This window comes from Haemaphysalis longicornis, unplaced genomic scaffold, assembly GCF_048455015.1.
Source record: "Haemaphysalis longicornis isolate Haplotype H1 unplaced genomic scaffold, Haemaphysalis longicornis Haplotype H1 scaffold_10, whole genome shotgun sequence".
In the NCBI taxonomy this organism is placed as follows: Eukaryota; Metazoa; Arthropoda; class Arachnida; order Ixodida; family Ixodidae; genus Haemaphysalis; species Haemaphysalis longicornis.
This window is the reverse complement of record NW_027526204.1, coordinates 44231259-44250826: the sequence shown is the minus strand read 5'-3', so window position 1 is coordinate 44250826 and position 19568 is coordinate 44231259. Positions and strand designations below refer to the sequence as shown.

At 46.2% G+C, this 19568-nt stretch overlaps 1 protein-coding gene across 4 annotated transcripts in view; it reads left to right on the top strand.

Moving 5' to 3' along the window:
• The window catches only part of LOC144158425 (lactosylceramide 4-alpha-galactosyltransferase-like), a 34206-nt gene extending 15477 nt beyond the window's left edge, over positions 1-18729 (top strand). Inside the window, exons 2-4 of one of the 4 annotated variants that reach the window (XM_077689306.1) lie at positions 133-204; positions 12804-12896; positions 16389-18729. In XM_077689306.1, coding sequence (XP_077545432.1) covers positions 133-204; positions 12804-12896; positions 16389-17212 — 989 coding nt within the window. In that variant the 3' untranslated portion in view covers positions 17213-18729. The remainder of the gene's footprint in view (positions 1-132; positions 205-12803; positions 12897-16388) is intronic. The other 3 variants (XM_077689307.1, XM_077689308.1, XM_077689309.1) reach the window with 3 other exon arrangements.
• Positions 18730-19568: the final 839 nt, after the last annotated feature.

The window sequence follows — 19568 nt, the reverse complement described above, 5'->3', positions numbered from 1 at the left end:
TGACAATAGCAGGATAGCACGAATTACGAGAGCAATCTAGAGTTAACAAAACCGACATGAGGCGGTTTAAGCTGGGACATGCAAGAAAAAGAATATTAAGCGTTATCTGTGTCATCTTTTGCTTGATACTAGGTGTCTTGGGAGCCCTGCTGCTTTATTCACGAATGGGGCGCCACTGTAGGACGACCTGGAAGAAGGAGCAATGTGAGTCCTTTTTTTCACTATATTCTGACCATGGCATAGCCTTCTTTGATTTCCTCGATATACACATCGAGTGCCCAGCGCAGATGGTGTCAAGCTAAAGACTACGCGTCGAACATACTGGATACACTACAGGTAGACAAATAGTATAGCAAATAAGAATTAGACGTGAAGGCTTCGTTGAATAGACACAGAAAGAAAGGCTAGCAGTCCACACTTCAAGGAAGGCAAAGAGGAAAATGGGGTTCGCCATCTATTAACAGCAGAGCCGTTTAGGTCCGTCCGTCATACTCAAAACACCGTCCGTCATACTCAATCCGTCCGTCATACTCCGTCCGTCCGTCCGTCCGTCATACTCAAAACACCGTCCGTCATACTCAATCCGTCCGTCATACTCCGTCCGTCCGTCCGTCCGTCATACTCAAAACACCCAGAAGCCTCAAGAAGAAATGGTTGTTGGGGAGGTCCTGTGAATGGAACACGGGACCTTTACTCCGTGAAACCGGCAACCTAGCAGCAGGGTTACCCCAAGCGTATTTTTTCTTATTACATGAAAAACTGCCCCTCAAAGGTGTAAAATCATGGCTATCAACAACAGCAGCACATTCGCTGACATACGCTAGCAACAGTAGGTTCACCTCTACAAGGTCCGAGGGGGTTAGCAGAGGTGGGGAACAACATGCGCAGCCAATTGGAAAGAAAGAAATGCTTCCCGTTGTCGGAATCGAACCTGGGCCCCTCACGTTATGAAACCGCTGTCTATCTAATTGAGCTACCATGGCCTTCCGGCGGCACAGCATTCACTTGGGGTTCGTAGCGCGGGTATTGGCTTTGGACTTGGCCACGGGTTCTAGCTCATGCTGACGGGCTCCACTTCGGAAGAGATGTGAAACGCTGGGGGCAAAACGATCCCGGCCTGGCAGTCATGAAAAATTTTCTGCGGCACGTTCGGAAGTAATTGTGAGGTGCAACAGCCAGGTCTTCGACGAAGGGAACGGGGTCTCCAGCTCTGCTTTTTCTCCAGCCTTGTGCCACTAGTGAAAGCGGCGCAGATTATTTGTACATGAATGTCACCCGTCGGGGGAAACGTTAGTCAGCGACCACGTGAAGCTGTGAGAGAAAGTGTGCTGACGACTGTATTCGTTATTCGTTCTGGCTCCTGGTAAAGTCAATGCCGGACGAAGGATATTTTTAACAGCGCAGCTGCATAAGCTTGAGCTGGGCCCGGAGACGTATATATATGCAAAAAATACTGGTTCGGTGGCAACATACCGTATTTACCCGATTGTAACGCGCCCCCGATTCTAACGCGCACCCGATTTTTCTGGCAGAAAAAAACCGAAAAAACTTGCACCTCCGATTGTAACGCGCACGGGACTTTGTGACCCAGACAAACGAATGCGAGAGCAACGGGCGATTTATTTCCCGCAGTAATCTCACTCATCTCGCTCCTCGTCGCTCTCCGCTGACCACAACATCTCGGCCTCGGTGCCTTCAAGCGCGTTCGCGATGCCACACTTCTGAACGAACGTTCAACCATGGTCGATGGAATCGTGACCCACGCCTCGCACGCCCATCCCGCGAGCTTCTCCAGAAGTGCACGCTTCAGCTGACCGCTCGTTTTGAACGCGTGGGAGCTGCTGCTGCCATTGCTGTTATCAAGCGCGCAAGTGAAACGATTTGACGATTTGTGTGAACGCCGATAGAAAAGCCTTGGCGCCTAGGCTTGCTGCGTCCCAAAAATGATTGCTTAAAGCTTTGGCGTCATCTTGAGATGGCGATGGCGATGGGTGGGACGAAATTTCCACTGTTTCGGCAGTTTCGGTTTTGTATCCGATTCTAACGCGCATGCGATTTTTCGGCCTATTTTTTTGGAAAAAAAGTTCGCGGTAGAATCGGGTAAATACGGTATATTAAACTGGCTTATGCTATTGCCCATATGCCTAACCCTTACCGCTTATCTACAAACGGATTTCATGGTTTTACCGAACAATACCGAATCTAGTTAATTATAATTAAGGGCAAATCGCAGCATTATGGTTTATTCCACACGTGGTATTCCCGCTGTAATACTGGCACGCTCGAACATCGCTGGCTACTGCTAGTTTATATCTGAAAATACAAGTGCCCGACAAACTGACTAGTCTACCAATTTTCTCCCGCATCAACGCCCAGCTGTAACTGCTGAGCATAAACATCAATGATCTGAAAAAACTGCGCGAATTAAACAGGGCAACACAGGAACAAACGATAGCACTGTGCCCTCGTTTCGCCCTTTATTGTCCTGTTTAATTCACCTTTGTATTTAGATCGGGGAATTCAACCAGCTAGCCCAACTTGTCGTCCGTCTACAACGCACCCAAAGAATTAAAATTTTGGAACTACATTTTAATCATTGCGTAGATGCTTAAAAACACGGTATTTTACGCTACCTGGATTATAAAGATCTTAAAGCAGGATTTTAATCAATTTTAATTTCCTATCTCCAAAGAACTGCTACTGTGGTCCGGAGCACAGGGTATCCGCCGCTGCGAATACAAAAAAAATTGGCCACGTATCTGCTCCTTTCGTTGCAAATGCCGCCAGGAGACGATAGTCTTTGTAGACATTTGCCAAGGAAATGCCCGCCTTTGCTTTCCCGCTCACCTCTCATGCTGTTCCTGTACCGTTGCGGTCATCTCAAGGTAAACACACTAAAGGTTTGCTCAAGACGATTTGAATTTACCGCGTTCCACTGTTACAGGCCGGGTTCCTTGTAGCCAGTGCTGCAGTACGGCGAAGACGCGCGTGAATCGAGGCGGCCGACTACAAGGTTTCTAGAACCGCGTGGCCGTGCTCCACGTGCGTTCCAAGCAGAACGTGAAACCTATCTACTGGAACCTTTCGTTGCTGTTGCCGCGTTATTTTTCATATGCAGCCCAGGAGGTGGCGCGGGCAACAGCAGGGGGTGGTTTTCTGCAGTAGATGTAGAATATCATTTGTTATCGAAAAACCAAGCATCCGTGAATTTTAAAGACGATAGTCTTTCTTGGGCTGCTTAAACCCAGAAATTTTGGTCTGTCTGCCTGTCCGTCTGTCTGTCTGTAACTCGATTCAGCCACCCGGCCAAACTAAAATGCTTACTGCGCAATAGTCTTATATAGTCACAGCCAAATGTAAACGTCTAAAGCCTCTTTATATATTCATACTTGTCAACTTTGTTGAACAAGAACAAGACATTACGCAAATATAAGACAGGAAATTAGTACACAAGCGATATTTACACTGTTCCTTTATTTAAAATTCATGGATGCTTGGTTTTTCGATAGCAAATGATATTCTACATCTACTGCAGAAAACCGCCGCCTCCTGGTGGCATATGAAAAATCACGCGGAAACAGCAACGAATGGTTCCACAAGCTAGGTTCCACGTTCTGCTTGGAACGCACGTGGAGCACGGCCACGTGGTTCTAGAAACCTTGTAGTCGGCAGCCTCGATTCACGCGCGTCTTCGCCGTACTGCAGCGCTGGCTACGAGGAACCCGGCCTGTAACAGTGGAACGCGGTAAATTCAAATCGTCTTGAGCAAACCTTTAGTGTGTTTACCTTGAGATGACCGCAACGGTACAGGAACAGCATGAGAGGTGAGCGGGAAAGCAAAGGGGGGCATTTCCTTGGCAAATGTCTACAAAGACTATCGTCTTTTGGCGGCACTTGCAACGGAAGGAGCAGATACGCGGCCAATTTTTTTAATAAAGGAACACTGTAAATATCTCTTTTGTGATAATTTCCTGTCTTATATTTGCGTAATGTCTTGTTCTTGTTCAACGAAGTTGACAAGTATGAACATATAAACCGGGCTTAGACGTTTACATTTGGCTGGGAGTATATAAGACTATTGCGCAATGTCTATTTTACTTTGACGGGGTGGCTGAATCGAGTCACAGACAGACAGACAGACAGACAGACAGACAGACAGACAGACAGACAGACAGACCAAAATTTCAGGGTTTAAGCAGCCCAAGAAAGACTACCGTCTTTAAAAAAGACACACAGTTGAATTGACATGGGATGTAAGGCCAGTGCATTGACACCGTGGTATCCCCTATACGCTGCAGCGTGGTACGTGGCACAAAACTTGTTGTCGTTAGGGTCCATACGAAGGACGCGCACCGACGAACTCGAATCAACTATGGACCACATAGAGGCATGGTGGGAAGCTCGATTCTGAGCTCATGCATCGCGGCGCGTCAGCCGATTGAGCAACCCCTGCGACCATTTGTATGTCACCAAACGTTTGAATTGCTCTTCGTGCAACATCCTTACAATCAAGGCAACCAGCAGCTACTCAACCATAATCAAACATGGCCACCAACACACAAGCCACAACCACAGGCTTAACTTTCTGGCAGTGGAACTGCCATGGCTTCAGAAGAAGCAGGCGGTTTTCCAGCAACATATCGCACACACCACAAGGAAGCCAGATGTATTGTTTCAAGAGACACTCACCGACGCCCCGTACCTTTCCGGCTATCGCGAGCACAAGGGCCCCGCCGAAGGCAGGGGCATCTGCAGCCTGGTCAGAAAAGGGACTCACGCTCGGCGAACATGAATTACAACAAGGACAAGCAAAAATTGAGCACACACTCACCCAGATCATACCCGTCAAGAGGAAGAAGGGAGCTATATACCTTCTCAACGTATACAGCAACTCATCACAAAAGAAGCAGAAGTTCAAGACGCTGCTACTCGGGGCTAGTACTGCAGCGGGTTGAAACACACTCATGGTGTGCGGCGACTTCAATGCTGTGCAGCCGGCTTGGAGTTTCAAGAAACAATCAGCTAAGAGAAAAGACCTACACCAAGACACCACGGACCTCGGCTACACGCTCACTATGGAACCGACAAAGCCAACCAGGATCGGAAACTCGGTTTCTAGGGTTACCACACCTGATCTCACGTTCGTGAAGAACGATGATAAAGGAGTAATTACCTGGCCCAACACGGAAGCCGACCTTGGCAGCGACCGTACTATAACTGAAATCAACATCCCAGAATACGACACAAGCATCAGGGCGCACAAAATGATCGACTGGAACGCCTTCAGAGACCGTAGGCCCAAGGAACACTGTGAAATCGAGGAAATATAGGCGTGGACCAAGGAACTTACCAAGGATCTACGAGAAGCGACAGAAACCATTGAGACCAATGCAAAAATTGAGCAAATGGACTGCACACCTCATCGAGGCTAAACGGTCCTTGTTGGGACGCGGGAAGAAATAACGGTTCAATGGGGGACTCAGAAAGAACGTGGCTGAGCTCAACAGGGCGATCGAAGGACACTGCCGTGCGCTCTGCGTGCAGCAGTGTAATGAGATTTGTAACGCAGCCGATGCACAGTTTCATTGCGGCAAGACCTAGAACCCCTTGTGCCATCTCTAGGACAAAACTAAATCCAAGTCCCATCAACGGGATACAGTAACTAAGCTTATGCCCCACGCCATACAGGAACACGGCGAAGAGGAGATCATCAAGAAAAGGAACGACAAATACCTTCCGCCTACCCAGTTGTGCAACATGGTCGCTTCCAAGGTCGGCTCCCGAATTGGCCCAGGTCATTACTCCTTTATCATTGTTTTTAACGAACGTAAAGTCAGGTGTGATATCCCTGGAAGGCGATTTTTTGATCCTGGTTGGATTTTTCGGGTCCGTTGTGAGCGTGTAGCCGAGGTCTGTGGTAGGCTTAAATGAAGTTCATTCAATCCAATCGCCGTCGGTGTTCCTTCTTTTGTGGTGCATACTCACTTGGGTGATTTATTAGGAATATGCGGCTTCGAGAAGCTAATTTAGAATTTCACAAAACTATGGATTGGAAACTTAACATTACATCATAGTGCGTGGCCCGTCACGCGTTAACGCGATGGCCCGTGAATAAAACAGGTGCACGCCAAACGCGCAGAACAATGATTCTAGGGAAGCCGTGGCTGGTGAAAATATCGTTATTCAAGTACGGCATGCCTCGTTCATATGGAAGCCGGCGTTTTCCAGAAAAATCGACCATACTGTGAGTCGTCCTATATAACAAATGAAGCTCAAAAACACAAACATGAATAAATAATTGTTACAGAAAATAACACGGTTTATTCAGCCAAAATGACGCGAAGTGGGTTTGCACTGATGCCTCGATCGTACTGTAGTGTCCAGAAAGCGCACCATGTCGCGTACTTGAAGTGCGCGGTCTGCGTGTCCCTCATGTTCAAAGTATGCGATAGCCATCTCCAAGCCACAGCGGGCTTCATGTCGACTAACGCTGACCGATCATAGCTTTTTACCCTTGTTTCCGATCACGGAAATCCCGTGTGCTTAGTTGCCCCTGCTTCCGCACTTTGCGGCATAAACGTGTCCTCGTTTCGCTATCGTTGCGGCAGGATTTTTTAGTGCCCTTAGCCCGGTCTCTCTCCGTCCCCAGAGGTACACGCGATGCATGTTTCGCGGTACGTTGGCCGCCATAATGCGTTCCCTCGGACACAGGAATATGCGGTTCTTCTCGTTTTGGGTGCCTAGATTTGTTCCGAACCCGAGACGGCGTCAGGTAAGGTGACCAGTTTACGTGAGTCTTGGACGTACGATTTGGCTGACTTTGTGCGCCTCCATGAGATCCTCCCACGTGTATATGTACCCCTTGAAGTAATTTCTCAGCCGATGTCTTGGCTGGTATACAAAGTGCCAATTTGTACTTTTGCCTAGATAATTACAGTGTTCACTTTCTCTCTTTCAACATTTTGAGTCCTGAAAATGAGGTGCCATAGGTTACTCGGCTGATAATAAATGCTTCCACCAATCTAATTGTGTCCGCTTCCTTGAGCCCGTGATTACTGTTCGTTGCTCGCTTGACCAGGTGTATTTCTTGGGGGATGGTGTGCTGGAGTTTTTGTAGAGTACCTGTGCCCGCTCCGTCTTTTTAGAAAGTCATTCCTGATATTCGAAGTGTCTCGACTACTGGGATACACACGCCATTCAGTTTAACCTCCTGGTCAGGTGTTCCCAGCGGTGGTCTGCCTCTCATCCTCGTTCTGAGCACGAGAATCTGAGATTTTTGTGAGGCTGTAGAGATTCCATAAAGCCTTAGGCGTGCCTCGGTGCTGCCTGCGGCTTCCTGGAGGCAATCCTGATGGTTTAGTGTAGACCCGTCTGGGTGTCCTGATAGTTATGTAATTTGCGTAGATGGCATGACTAAGGCCAGGGGTGGCGTTTAGTTTCCCTGGCAGCTCAATCATCGGAATGTGAAATGGTAAGGACGGGATCGCCGAGCTCTGGAGATGCCTTTTGATGGAACCTTGAACTTGTCACTCGTTAATTTGCAGATACCTACTGTGGCCGTTCGAGATGAAAGAAATACGGCCTCTCTCCACATTGCGAGTCTTGCAAGTTCTTGAGAATGGCCTTGTGCGAAGCATTGTCGAGTGCTCTTTTTACGTAAAGTGCCAGCATGGGGCTTTTTTGTGACGTGCTGAGCTTGTCAATAACCTCTTTCGTTAGTAGCAGTGTGCCTTGGGTCGACAGGCACGATCGGAAACCATTGATAGTGTCCATGTAAGGAGTTACGTGATTCATGATTATGTGCTCCAATATTTTCCCAACGTACAGCGTGAATCAAATTGGCCTGAGATCTGGTGTGCTGGTGAGTTTTTTTTTCGCTTCGTAATGATGTTACCATCATGTTTCCATGGCGCCGTTTGCGTACAATGCCCCATACTTTCATAATTTTGCCAAGGAGATACTCTTTGTCGTTTTCTTGAATGTTGTGAAGCATTTTGTTTGTAATCTCATCCGCTCCTGGAGCATTGTTTTTGTGAGCCTAGCCGCGGTAAAAGGGCAGTCGAGGTCACGGTATGGGAGTCCGATGTAATCTGGTGCTAAAAGGGTGTCATTTGGTCTTGTCCGCCGACAAATTTCTTTTCGACCGCCTTTAAAACAGGCCGCAAAACGAGGAAATTGTGTTTTCGCAAATTCCCAGATCACATCGATCTCAATTTAAGATACTGATGTGGTTTTTGTGCACATGTGTAACGCGTACAAATGTCTAAAATGTAGTTTCGCAACTTTGGCCTAACTAACCACTAAGGCTACAGCATGGATTCTTAAGATATTGTGTGTTTTTAGAGATTCTTAATTACCTCTTCTGCCTTTCCATATAGCACATTTGTTTTTCTTGACAGTATTGAACAGAACACATACATTCACATAAACATGTTGATAGAGTTTGCTTGATGACAGCGCCAAAAGGCTACAGGGATTTCTTTTAAATCACACCTCTAAGAGAGTAAAAGACCTAAATTGTGATTGTATGCCAAGTTCAACTGTTGCTCCTGGGAGCGAGAAATCGAACGAGTATATACGCAATACTTTGTGGTGGCTTATTTTGGCTCACTTTTCAATAAATACACTCTTGAGAGACTAAAACTGCTGACATTTTTTTCAGGAATTCCTTATTCTATCGCACTCCCGTTCACAAATCGAAGAGGTTCCGAATGATATAAGGGACCCATTACAACGTCTAACAGCCGTTTCACAAGGCTTTTTTCTAACCAACACCCAATTTCGCGAGCAAGAATTCGTATAAATTGCGCGTTTTCCCGAATTTCCCCATGATTGCTAGCCTGATACGTGCCTTGGACGCGTCATTACGGAACTCACAAAATGCGCTATGGAGCGGACGAATTGAAATGATGACTTAAATTGTTTAACTCAGTGGCTAAAGCGTCATTCGCTGCCGGATAAGCCCTGAGGTCACTATAAAACACTAAATCCTTCCAATAAAAGAAACTTGTATTGTGTCTTCATGGCCCCTTTAATTGCAAAAGGAATGGTTGGAAGCGCCAGCCTTTTTTTTTTCGTTTTTGAGGAAACTTTTCGTTTAGGACGCCATGCCCGGGGCTGCACGACGATGCTAAGCGTAAGCCTTTAGAAATTATTTAGGATAATGCCGAGCCACTAGGAACCATTCTGTCGAGCCCGGCGATGAACTACTCCGGTGCAGCCAAATGGGAAGTAAAAAAAATGCCCGCCTATCTGCTTGCTTCGCCCCAATTGTGGTCGAAACATGATTGTCCACTGCCATACCGCACTGATAAAACCCTCTCCCATCTACCTCCAGCATTCCTCCCCTAACCTTTATTCTTAGTCTTCACTGTTCTCCTTCGATGTCTCTACTCCCCAAGACACACTGCTACTAATTACAGAGATTATTGACAAGCTCAGCACGTCACAAAAGAACCCCATCCTGGCACTTTACGTTAAAAGAGCACTCGACAATGCTTCGCACAAGGCCATTCTCAACAACTTGCAATACTCGCAATGTGGAGAGAGGCCATATTTCTTTCATCTCTAACGGCCACACCATCTTTTGGGGCTGTTTCTTTTTCTAACTTTAAAGGTTTGGGCGTGTTGGTTTATAGCCATACATAAACCAGCGCAGTAATAAACAGAAGGCGGGGTGAGGACAGAACAAGCATTTTTGAAGGCCTCATCGAAACTTGCGCTTGATTTCTTGTCATAGACGGCACGTCACTGTTTTTCTTCTTTCATCTTTCGTTTTTGTGTGTTCTTTTCCATCGCTTCCTTGATAGCAGTCGTCTTTATATGCGCTGGTTCTACAATAAATCAATTGTTGAAATTTAGCGCTTGTCCTGCCCTGGCCTCGTCCTGGTTATTACGGCACTTGTTTTCTGTGTGTTCCTTTTCATTGTTCTTGGAAAAGCTTGAGGAGACACTGGTTTTATTCGTATCACATTTTATCTAACCTCTCTTTGACACTGTTTAAGAACTTTATAAAGGGAAGGGTCTCACCCGACGCCCAGATACTGCACTTGAATAAAAACGCTGACGAGGCAGCTCGAGGTCTGAGCTTCCAAACTGCCCAGAAACACATTGCACATCGTTCCGCACGGGAGATAGAATCGCATGGTGATCTATATGAGATAATTGATCATTACCGATTAGGGAGGGCCAGATACCCCGCAGCTCATCGCACCTTCGGAAAGCGGCAGTCAGAAGCGTGGCGCCTACTTCAGTCCTACACCTTTCCCAACCCAGTGATGTACAGTCATTGTCACCCCTGGCTCTATGAAAGGGCCTACCTCGGACAAACTTTATGGGCCAGCCCCCTAAAGGCAACAGCGCTCTTCAAGCACAAGACGTCCCCTTTCAAAGCAATGGGAGACCATGCTGCTCAGTTCAGACCCACACGTTCAACTCCGGGACGTCCAGCTGGCCGTAACGCCGCCAGGACCCAGGGACTCCTGGCCGCCGTCTGAGGGAGAAAGAATGAAGGGGACTCCCATCTCCCTTTTTCCCTCACCCCCGCTCCGGCCACACTGAAGTTATGCACTCGCTCACACTCTACTGCGTTTTTATACCAAACCAATGCTACTCTGCCTTTAATTAAAAGAACTGTGTTGGTGTCAGCTGTGTACTTACATATTGCCTCTACTATGAGTAATGCTTTCTTTTTCTAAATGATGTTGATATGCATACTGATGTCCCCAATTTTAGTAGTTTGCATCTGTCTTGTCTATATAGTATTCTTTTTGCAGCATTACTTCAACTTTACTTCGGGCACCTGATTCAACTAAAAGGCAGCCAAGCACACAGGGAGACAACCAAACAAACAGACCGACAGAGAGACACACCCGAATTTTCGCGTTTCTGTGAACAAGTAATGAAAATCATCCTTAATAGAACCAAGGAAAGTAAAGCGTTTCATTTGCACGAACGTGTTAGCGCGATCATTAACGAAGAAACAATGGTATCTTATGTGTCCTCCCTCCTGCTTGTCACTTTTTGATGCAAAACGATGCGTCGTTAAGTTCCCTCACCCAGGTTGGAAAAAATACACACCTTTGTGGTTAAAAAGCACTTTTCAAACAAAACGTATAATCCCCGTGGCATGCCTCCAGCGCCTACGACGTTTCGGGAGCATACAACCGATGGGGACCCTTTTAAGTGCAATGCACTTCTTAAGCGACCCTGAACCTGCGTCCACCGGCGATGTCCGCATCACATACCCACGTGGGGGATTGGCCAGGAATCTCCTCGTCTTCCTTGGCAACAGGGGGAGATGGGCGCGCGCTGCCTGGCCGCTGACATGGCACATACCCACGTGGGGGATTGGCCAGGAATCGGGCGTGAGAAGGGCTAATGCACCCGCTTAAAGGAGTACTGACACGAAATTTCAAAGCTGAGATCCGCTCTAGCAATCAAGTACAACGACAACACAAATAGGTGTCTGTGAATAAATGCATCTTTCTTTCTTTGTAGTTGTGTGTGTGTGTGTGTGATCTCTCTTTCGCGAACATTACCGAACCGCACAAATTCAACTCGTGCATTCGCACTTTCACATTCTTCCCCTCGGGGAAATGCGGGGAATTTTTTATGCTACATTAGACCCCCGACCGCAAAAACTGAGTTCTTCTCTATGCACGTAGTGAAGTACAATTTCCGATGAAGTGCTTGGTAAAGGAACACAGAAAGGGACTCCAGCAGTAAAAAACACCACGGAAAGCCCAAAGAAAGTAGTTCATTCATTCTTGTTAAAACCGATATACCGTTCTGAAATCTCTCAAAGAAAGAAAGCGGACGAAAGTATGCTTCCCTGGTGGGATCAGAAACCAAACTTACCTCGAAGGTCGTGGGTTCTGGAAAACTTTAGCCGTGCAGATTTGCCAGTAAGTCATCATAACCATTGTCGGGAAACCGGCCGCGAGTAGGCGGCTAGACAAACAGAATTCTTGAGCGCACTTTTCTTCATAAAACTGCACCTGTATTGGTCTAAAGAACACAGAATATGTTCTATGCACTTTAATTTCGTGAAGTTACGATTGGCGATTGTTTCATAACTGGCTCCTAGTTTGTAAGCAGCAGCCTTTCTGATTCATTAAACTCTGGAAAGCAGCTCCAAAATCCCTTTCCATTTGGTAACCATTACCTATTTTGAATCTTTCGCTACCCTATCAAATCTGGTGTTCCTAAATCTTTTATCTTATGTTCTGTTCTTTTTGCGATCATTATTGGACACCTATCTTCGGGTATTTTGTATCCTTTTCAGCCCTGTATTTCTTATTTCCAACAAAAAACTTTTGTCTGTGTGTTTCTCCTATGTTTTGCACCCTATGAGCTTGGAAAAATTCAGCATTGATTCAAGTAATTAGCCATTTATGGTCATTACATCTACGTACGTCATCAGGTGATTAATACCTTCATTTATAACAAAAAAAATGTCTCCTGCTTGTTTTTCTAAATTCTAAAAAGCACTGAACCCACGTACAAAAATAAAGTTGGTAGTGCAAGTATTTTTAGATTTAAAACGATGTCATCAAACCAGGACCTTGGTCCTTCGGGACACCCATAGGTCAGCTTGGTCTTCACTTCAACGGGCCCTCTTTTTAGCCCTGAGCTTTAGAAAAAAATAAGGGTAATATCTATTAAGAGGCATCCTTGAAGAACTGTTTCCCAGAAAACTAGCTCTTTTGGTTCTGTTTTCCGTGTGCTTGGGGAAGTTCCGGTACTGTCCTTAACAAAGGACACTATGTCTGAAAGGGGTGTTATGTTTTCCTTTTTTGCAGGTGCTTGGGCGCTTTGCAGAGAAAAAAGAAGTTCCACCAACGCACGCTTTCTTCAAGAAGGCTTAAACGTTTCCTCGGCAGGTAAAACAATTGGTAAATCTCAATACGCATTATTATGTGTAAATCATTGCAGTGTGCCGTAGAATAACCCTTTTCCCCTAGTAAACTCGTAAAACTCCACTCCTGAACCTCTGAATGTATAAACATACATTGGTGTTCATATCTTTCGTAACCATTCCTGGAAGCTGTATTTCAGTTACGAGACTAACAATAATAACCACTTGTTCAGATATCTACTATGTTATTTTTTTCTATATTGGCTGGTATTTCAATTTGAAGCTATCTAAATCACTCGTCTGTACCGAACTGGAATATTCAGCTTCAGTCGTACTATTGCTGAGAATCCTTAGTAATGTTCATGCATCAGCCACCCAGAACCGGTACAACCTTTTCAAACGAAGTAGTTAAAACCCCTCTTACGGTGTTATCAACGTGATTTCACTTTATTTTTGCATTATCTTGTTAGAACACATACTGAACGACACGCTACTATATCATACTGCCTACATACCTGTGCCTACGCTCATGCTTGCCGTCCTTGCACGATTCTAACGCGCGTCCGCGTTAGAAAACACAAAATAATTTGACGACGATTCTACTGCGCATATGTGGAAGACATTGCACCGCGTACCTGGCAGAATACATTTTGCTTGAGTCCCATAAGTATGGAAGCAAAAGTCCCTTGTCCGTTATAAACTTGTGAATCCAGCTCCTGCTGGCATTAAAACTACAGAGGAGAGAAGGGGGACATTGAAAGTGTTTCATTGTGGTACGTCTTAGGAGTCATAACGTCTTCAGGGATGTGCGAATTGTATCAGCGTAAATATGGGCAACTGCTGATGAAGGTATGTCTAGTGTCAATAAATGGGTTTATTTAGTGACACTAGGTATGTCCACTGAGGAATGGGTGCACCAAAGGTTCATCACACGATGTTGACGGATTACAATACAATAGAATACATGATAATTATATTGTTTTATGCCCAGTTTTACTTACAGGCGGTAGAGCGTGAAAGCTTATCGAATGATCCGGAACGAATAATGAGGAGTGTTTAATTGTTTTGGTGATTAGGAAGGATTTTGGAGGGGGTTTTGTGTCAGGCAGAACTTCACTCAGTGAGTAAAAAGAGCATTTGGGGGTATTGGTTGTGTTATGCGGGACACAACGCATATTCATGAAACCGAGGCAGACTATGATAAAGTGTTGGGCTTTTCCCGGAGTATATGTACTTCAGGAGGAGTAAGAACGCGGTAAGGTAATGGTAGCCACATGATAGCGAAGAGGGATGTGGTTTTTCCGGACGCCAGCCATCTCTAGCTTTTGTGGACTGCACAGGAGTACGAGCCAATCTTTGCATAGGCCCCCTGAAGATGCGACTCCCGGGGAGTAGCGTGAATACGAGCAGCGGCAATGGAGAAAAGGCGGCAATATGACCGGTGTCGGCGTTCTGCCAAAATTAGAAAACTTCGTTCGTAGGAGGCTCGGATGAGAAGCAAAGCCAGGAAGTACCCGAATGTTCATCGTCAAGAAAATCGGTGCAGCAGATGAGCATTGTGGGTTGTTACCATCGAAACAATCACTGTTTATCACAGCGACCATAAAGCTATTGGGGCAACCATTACTGTAAGGAAATAAACCGTTCCATACCAACCCCCTCAGCTGTAGCGTACTTGCATTTCACTGGAAATCCGCTTTCGCCGTGCCGCTCCAGTCCGTTTTGCTTTTCAAACGCAATTACTGCGACCGCTTCAAAGACATCGACTTTCCCTTACTGTTTAGAAACTCCCATTCCGGGTAAAAATAGCGAAATCATAGCTGTTTCCCATATACTGGAAAGTTTTAGGAAGACGGTATAAAAAGGTTTCATCAAAGAGTAAACAATATAAAACCTTAACAGTCGCGAGATGACGTGACGACTCTACGCTCTCGGCAGACCTATGGCAATGATCTTTGAAGAATATCGGTTGCGCAGAGAAGCTATGGATACAAAGAAATATCTGTGAAGGAACATAAAAACGTTCTAGCGCGGCCCGGGAAATCTGTGAAAATATCCTGGAGGCATGCGTTTCTCCCTCGGGTTAAGAAGGAGAAAGTCGCGAGCGCGGTGTAGTATTGTTTGCACACTGCCACCGGGTCGTTGGAGCTCGCATAAACTATCGTGAAGGCTGCGCCTACAGTAAATCTCCCCCAAAAATCATCTTAGCACAATGCTTAAGAACAAAAAACTGAGAAACACAGCAACATTTACAAAGGAACGGTCTTAATTGCCATGTAGTAAAAAATAGGGCAGTATTGAAGTGATTGGCATAATCATGAAAAATTCAAACGTTAGGTCCCCGACGCGCAACAAGTAAAAACAAGAAACGCGGTTTTTGTGCCTTCACGTTACCCAATATAAATCTCTTACGCAAATTAAACACTACAAAAAGAGTAAAACTTTCGCCGGGAAATTTTAGGAAAATTTCAGGTTATATATACTCGTCCCTAATTCCATCTCTCATGATTTCAATTTTTTATTCTTCATCGTGCCAACAATTTATCAAGAGGCTGGAAATTCATATACACACCACTAAAACATACCTCTGCTACGAAATAAACAGTGGCTTTATTACTTTGAACCCTACAATTACGTCTGTACATTGGGCGGAGGGATTCTCTGCGCGATAGGCCGCGGGGATTTTCGCAAGGCGCTGATGTGTACACACTCACTAAAGCATAGAGTTAAGAGCAGGACGAAAGGACGGCCAAAACAACAAACAGGAAAGCGGATGTGGACGGCTGACACACTGTTCCTTGCGTTGTGTTGCGAAGTAAAGTTCATAAAACGGACGCCCGTTCACCCGTAAGAAGGGGCTAGTGATTTTTAGCATGACATGGGAGAGGTAGGTATATGACCGCTGCGGCAGTTCAAGTCCAAACTTGCTGTTTGATGCCCTCGCGTCCCCATTCCAGCTCCACTTTTATGGGGTAGGTGTCACAGAAGCTACGGCTGCATGCCGCCCCAAAATTTTTGTCGGTTGAGCATTGGCGCGCGGGAGTTTGAGAACAATGGTTGGAGCGCAGAAATACTCTTATTACGTGGTTGAATTTTAATATTGATAATATTAAGTAAACCTTGTGTTTCCACAGAAGGTTTTACCTGTGCGTGAAAGCTTCCTGTTAGTAAGCGAGGTTTTTACCAGTAAACATACTTCATTAAGTGCTCACGTAATTTCATCATACGGTAAGCGACACCTTAACGATAAATATATTGAGTTTTATTTCAATCGACCATATGTATGAGATAGGCTCATTGTAGCTCTTCTTGCGTTTTCCGGGAACTGAATTTTCTGCTGAGACTTCAGATTGGTGTGGCAATGATCTTTATACAAGGTTACAGTGGTACACACAATGCTGGAGTTCTAAAAAGCTTGTTCACAAACAACCATGCTGGTCTTATACTTTTTCAACTGTCGGTAGCTGTGCGAAGTGGTTCTGAAACGTCCTACATTTTTAATTCGCTCATAATAATTTTTTCCCTACAGGAAATATCAGCTCCGGCAACTACGTGATTTGGTTCCTGGAAACCTCTTACAGCAATAGGTTATCTGCCAGGGCGGCCTGCAGCATCGAGTCCGCGTGCAAGCACAACCCCAACCACACCATCCACCTCCTCACGACTGGGAACATCCAGAACGCGGGCTGTCCGTACCACGATGTCCTATCATCGTACGGCAACTTCAAGGCGAGCACTATTGAGGTGACAACCATCCTTGAGTGTACGCCTCTGGGGCACCTCTACAATGAAGAGACCTTTAAAAACAGCGCCTTTCCGGTGGAGCACCTAAGCGACTTTCTTCGTTACGCCGTGCTGTGGCACAGAGGAGGCATCTACCTGGACACAGACGTGATCGTTATCAAGTCTCTTGGTGGATTAAGAAACAGCGCAGTATATGAGCAAGATGATGGCGTGGTTGCTAGCTGCGTACTAGTCTTCGACGCCGGTCACCCCGCGCTGTTTGTGGTCATGAACAGGTGTGCATCCGAGTACCATCCCCGCGAGTGGGCAGTCTGTGGACCTAGTGCAATGTCGTTTCTGCCCGACGAAGCAGCCCTTGGTGGCAGTTTTAACTTCCTTCAAAAGGAAACGTTCGTAGCTGTCAAATATCAGTTATGGGAAAATCTATTTCTGCCGGAACGGAAGGATTGGGTTTTGCACGTGATAAACGGAAGCTATGGTGTTCATTTCTGGAACAAGCTCAGCAAAGTAAAGCGCGTTGTGCCCGGGTCTGCCTGCGCGATGGACGTACTTGCTCGGGAACACTGCCCCCTGGTGTACAAGCTAGCTTCCTCACATCCCTATTTTTAATGATGCATGAACTGCCGTTTATAAGGGCCAGGTATACAAAAATACTGGTATCATGGCGAAGCAGCAGCTTTAGTGACCACTGAATGCGAGCACCAGGGGATTGTAGGAGAAATGTGCATTGAGCTGGAAATTATATAGCGAAAGTGGGCGGCCTCTACAGTTCAGAAGGCGTCGCGCCAGCGCTGCTCGATGTGGCGAGCTCAATCATGCTGCGCTGCTTGTGGAGGTCAAAGCTGGTACACGTGCATCCCTGTTGACTGGAGGTAGATAACGGGAGAGGATAAGGGTGTTGAGGGCTTACAAAAAGCATGTGCGGAGTAGCTGCGGGGGCTTGACTGTCTGAGCAGTCATGCCTGAGGCATGAAGAGGAGATGTGGAAAATGGTAGGGACGTCCTAGTATGTGTGGATTTGTAGTCAGCGCCATACACAGGATCCTTTGACTGAGAGGGTTGTGTGGGGTGGTGTTAAAGTTGGCAGGTGTGAGGGAAGTGGGACAGGAGTGTGGTTGAGTAGGAGGGCAGAGAATGAAGACCCGCCATCATGGAAACCGATCCACCCGGCCCTGTATGAAACGCCGGAAAGGAATCACGTTGGGAGGAGTATGTGCTGCTTCTTCCTCAAGAATTCATGCATATCCCGCGGTCCGTACAACGCCCATAATAAATCAATATTATCTCCCCAAATTATTTGTCATTCAAGCTGTGTTAACGGATGCATTATCGAATGTTAATGGTGGGGACGGATGCTCCATTCTTTTAGGGCAAGCCTCGTCACTGTCTCGTTTTTCACAATATACGTTAGGCAAAATACGGACTCAGAGTAAGGGGTAGAATTATGCAATTTCGTTAATAGCCTGATGTCGCTCAGTTGGGTCTGACAAACGTGTTGAGGTGGCGTTACCCTGGTTAGCTGGCTGCACGCTATCCTTCGCTTTCTATGGCCCATCACCTTGTTCAAGACATAGCCCCTATGAAACTATTTTCAATTGTTCCGCGAACGCCTCCGGAGCATCTGCAAATAATTCGTGTCCCGGTTCCAAGAGTTGATGCGCCCCCGGCCCTCCCGAATAATCAGAAGGGGTGCGGTGCGTATCTCACGCTGCAGTGTGGCGCCGGCCCTCCTGCTGAATTATCACTATTCCCGTAGGAACTCGTGCCTGGTTAAGGTCGTTTTGACAGCAGAAACCTGCTTAAAGCAGTTGAAAAGCATCCTAAAACAATACCAGCAAAACCAAGATAAAACGAGAAATAAAACTCAACTAAAAAGAATTCTGTACACATGCTGACCGCAGTATCCTTCGCTGAGCTGGCAACGCAAGTTGGAACTGAGCCAAATGGGACCAGACTACCCAGCCTACAGACATTCTGCACCAATATTCACGTAACCAAAACTAAAATTACCCTAACAGCCGATAATATACTAAAAAACACCAGAAATCAATATAAATGGTACAGCACCAATGAACAGTGCAAGAATACTTGAACGGGCCTATAACACACAAAACTGTCTGCACTAATGTTTACAATGCTCAAATATACCACAAACAGATATCACAAATATACCATAAACACATGTTGCACGGGATAAAAAGAAATCTGTTTCAAGTAAAACAATTAAAAAACAAGAGCACATGGGACTTGAACCCGGTTCTTGTGATTGTACGCAGAAACGAAACCTCTGTATTACAAGATTGGCTGGGCCTATGTTCGTTTAAAAAGTGCGCAAGGAGCACGGGGGTATATGTTCAAAGGCACCCATAGATGTCGCCAAGTGTCATGAGATCCTATGTGATATGCAATGTGAATTCGCTTCAGTTGTAATGCAAGCCCTTACCAGGCCCCTGCACCCAACCACCACCGATGTTTTCTCCCTTCAGCCCTCCAGGCTCGAATGCTGTCCAACTTGCTGTTCTCATACTCAATGCTATGGTCTATGCCAAAAGCCCTAGAACGAAATCCGTGACTCATCCAAGGGCTTTCGATGCAGCGCACACGTTGCCGTGCGTACTCCACCCCGCCCTACGTATAGGGGAAAGCTGAGAGTTTCAGTTCATCTGCGTGGCAAAAGTCTGCGTTGGTCGCCAACACACGCACACAACGATACCTGCTGTATTCCCAGTTCACACCATGAGCGACGCCAAAAGCGCCTGGCCCACGGTCGGGTTGTGGTCTTCTGCGTTCTTTATTACTGAAGGCGTCACCGTACCTTCTCCTACCACAGTAAAGGCTCTTGGCAAGGCCGAGATCTGGAGGCTTACAGCCGCGTCGCTGCTCAAAGCTTTCGCGGCTGTCGGCTTTACCGAAAATTTGCCTCTATGGTGTGTTCCAGCGCTAAAAAATTACGGGCCTTTCACCC